Source organism: Amphimedon queenslandica, unplaced genomic scaffold (assembly GCF_000090795.2).
Source record: "Amphimedon queenslandica unplaced genomic scaffold, v1.1 AMPQUscaffold_13185, whole genome shotgun sequence".
NCBI classification, from domain to species: Eukaryota; Metazoa; Porifera; class Demospongiae; order Haplosclerida; family Niphatidae; genus Amphimedon; species Amphimedon queenslandica.
Window position 1 is genome coordinate 91,104 of NW_003546579.1, and position 2,063 is coordinate 93,166.

Consider the following 2,063-nt stretch of genomic DNA (forward strand, 5'->3'; position numbering starts at 1 on the left):
CTTAAATATGGTATATCAGCTGAATCATATTCAGCACAACTTATTGTTAGGAAAAGTGTTGGTGAACCATACTCAACAATCATTGCTTTGACTTTACCTCTTACACGGAACCAATATAGATTTGTGCACCATATTGGAGGCCAACATGGTACTTAAATTGCCCTCAAATTCTACATCTAACACATTTCTCTTTTGTAATATTTCAGCAACAGTTTGACCAACATTACCTCTTGATGTTTTTAATAAATTATGTATGCCAGTTTTTAAGGCCTTGTTAATTTTCCATAGTAGTGCAAGCATTATGAATGATTTCTGCGAAATCGGGGATTATTGTTTAAAAGTCTTGATTTTATGTATTCACTAAATGATAAAGTCTGTGCTGGATAGTTTAGTCTGTGACGAAGTACTCCATAGAGCCCAGTTGGAAATAAACGTTGGTGATGGATTTCTCTTTCATCACCATGTTTGCAAGTACCCTCTAGTTGCTTTACTTTCTTACAATTTAATCCTACTACTTTTCCATTTTTAATGTTTTTTATTTACTTGTTAATAGTAATAGTAATCTCTACTATTACCTATTTATTTTGGAGTGGGGTAGTGGGTAAAATTTTGGCAAATTTATTATTATTTTGTCACTATTGTACATGTACATCACTTAATTTGTAGGTACATTGAAGTATTCCGAACCACTCGGAGTGACATAAAACCTGTTGCTGATCGTTGGGCCAAGTACTCAAGACCAGCTCCCTACCCTGGAGGAGGGGGAGGAGGGGGAGGAGGAGGGAGGAGATATGATTCTGATCCATACCACAGGCAATGACGATTAATGATTAATAATTATTATTAATTTAATTATAGAGGGGCGGGGTATAAGTTTGGCGGAAGAGGTGGAGGCTGGTCTGATTATGGAAGTGAAAGAGAATATTACGGACACTCAAGATACTCTGGGGCTGGTAGAGACATGATGAGACCAACATATAGCAGGTGCTACTCTAATTCAAAATGCACATGTATCTATAGTTCTTGATGGGCATTAATTAGAATGTATTGATAGGCATTAATTAGAATCACCTCAGTTTTTTAATATTTGATATTAATTATTCATTTCTTTACATGCAGTGATCCTAATGGCGGTCACTGTGTTCGAATGAGAGGTCTACCTTATTCTGCCAGCGAGAGAGAGATATTTGATTTCTTCTCTCCTCTTGTCCCGTTTCGAGTTACCCTCGAGAAGGACACGTATGGACGAGCTTCAGGTGAGGGAGAGGTTGAGTTCTGTACTCATGAAGACGCAGTGAATGCTATGAAGAAGGACCGTGGACATATTGGTGAGTAAGAGAAGAGTTCTTTTAGTATGTAACATGTAACATTTTAAATCTCTCTTCTCTCTCTCTCTCTCTCCCCCCATCAGGTTCAAGGTATGTTGAACTATTCCTTCATTCTTCTCCTGGTAGTAATACTAGCAACTCAATGGGAGCTGCTCAGTATTCTTATGCTTACCAACCTGCTTATCCTGTAAGAATTAAGACCACTTTAAGTTGTGACTGTGAATTATTTTATTTTAAATATTTTATTCCAGGTGCAAGATGGCCAGTCTGCCCCCACTACGGCTCCATACCACACCTCAGCCTACCCCACTGCTTATTATGTAGCCACTCCCACTGTACCACCTCCTGCTCCTCCTGGGGCCACTTATCAGTCCTACCCTCAAGGACCTCTACCAACACAACAGCTGCAACCTCATCAACCCACTGCCAGACCTTCCTGGCAATAAATAAATAAATAATAATAATAATAACACTGATGGCAACTTTAAACTGAAGAGTTTTTGTTGTGTGGAACACACGAGAACATTAAGTCTCTGTCTGGTTTTTCTTCTTATAAATATTACCCAAAATTACAAAATTCATTGTACACATTAATTAGTTGCTTGTACATTAATTAATTAATTGAAGTCACGCCTACTTTCCAGCCACACCCTTTTCTGGAGGAGCAAAATGGCGGCTGATATGGCTTCCTCCTCTTCTGTCTCCCAGCAGGAGTCTCTCCCTGTGGTGGTGAAG

General features: G+C 38.8%; 1 protein-coding gene across 2 annotated transcripts in view; it reads left to right on the forward strand.

The window, feature by feature from the left end:
• The window catches only part of LOC100638180 (heterogeneous nuclear ribonucleoprotein F-like), a 4,080-nt gene extending 2,139 nt beyond the window's left edge, over positions 1 to 1,941 (forward strand). The window contains exons 5-9 of one of the 2 annotated variants that reach the window (XM_020000459.1): positions 667 to 813; positions 859 to 984; positions 1,120 to 1,328; positions 1,412 to 1,515; positions 1,580 to 1,941. In XM_020000459.1, the coding sequence (XP_019856018.1) occupies positions 667 to 813; positions 859 to 984; positions 1,120 to 1,328; positions 1,412 to 1,515; positions 1,580 to 1,774 (781 nt within the window). In that variant the 3' untranslated portion in view covers positions 1,775 to 1,941. The remainder of the gene's footprint in view (positions 1 to 666; positions 814 to 858; positions 985 to 1,119; positions 1,329 to 1,411; positions 1,516 to 1,579) is intronic. The other variant, XM_020000458.1, reaches the window with a different exon arrangement.
• Positions 1,942 to 2,063: the final 122 nt, after the last annotated feature.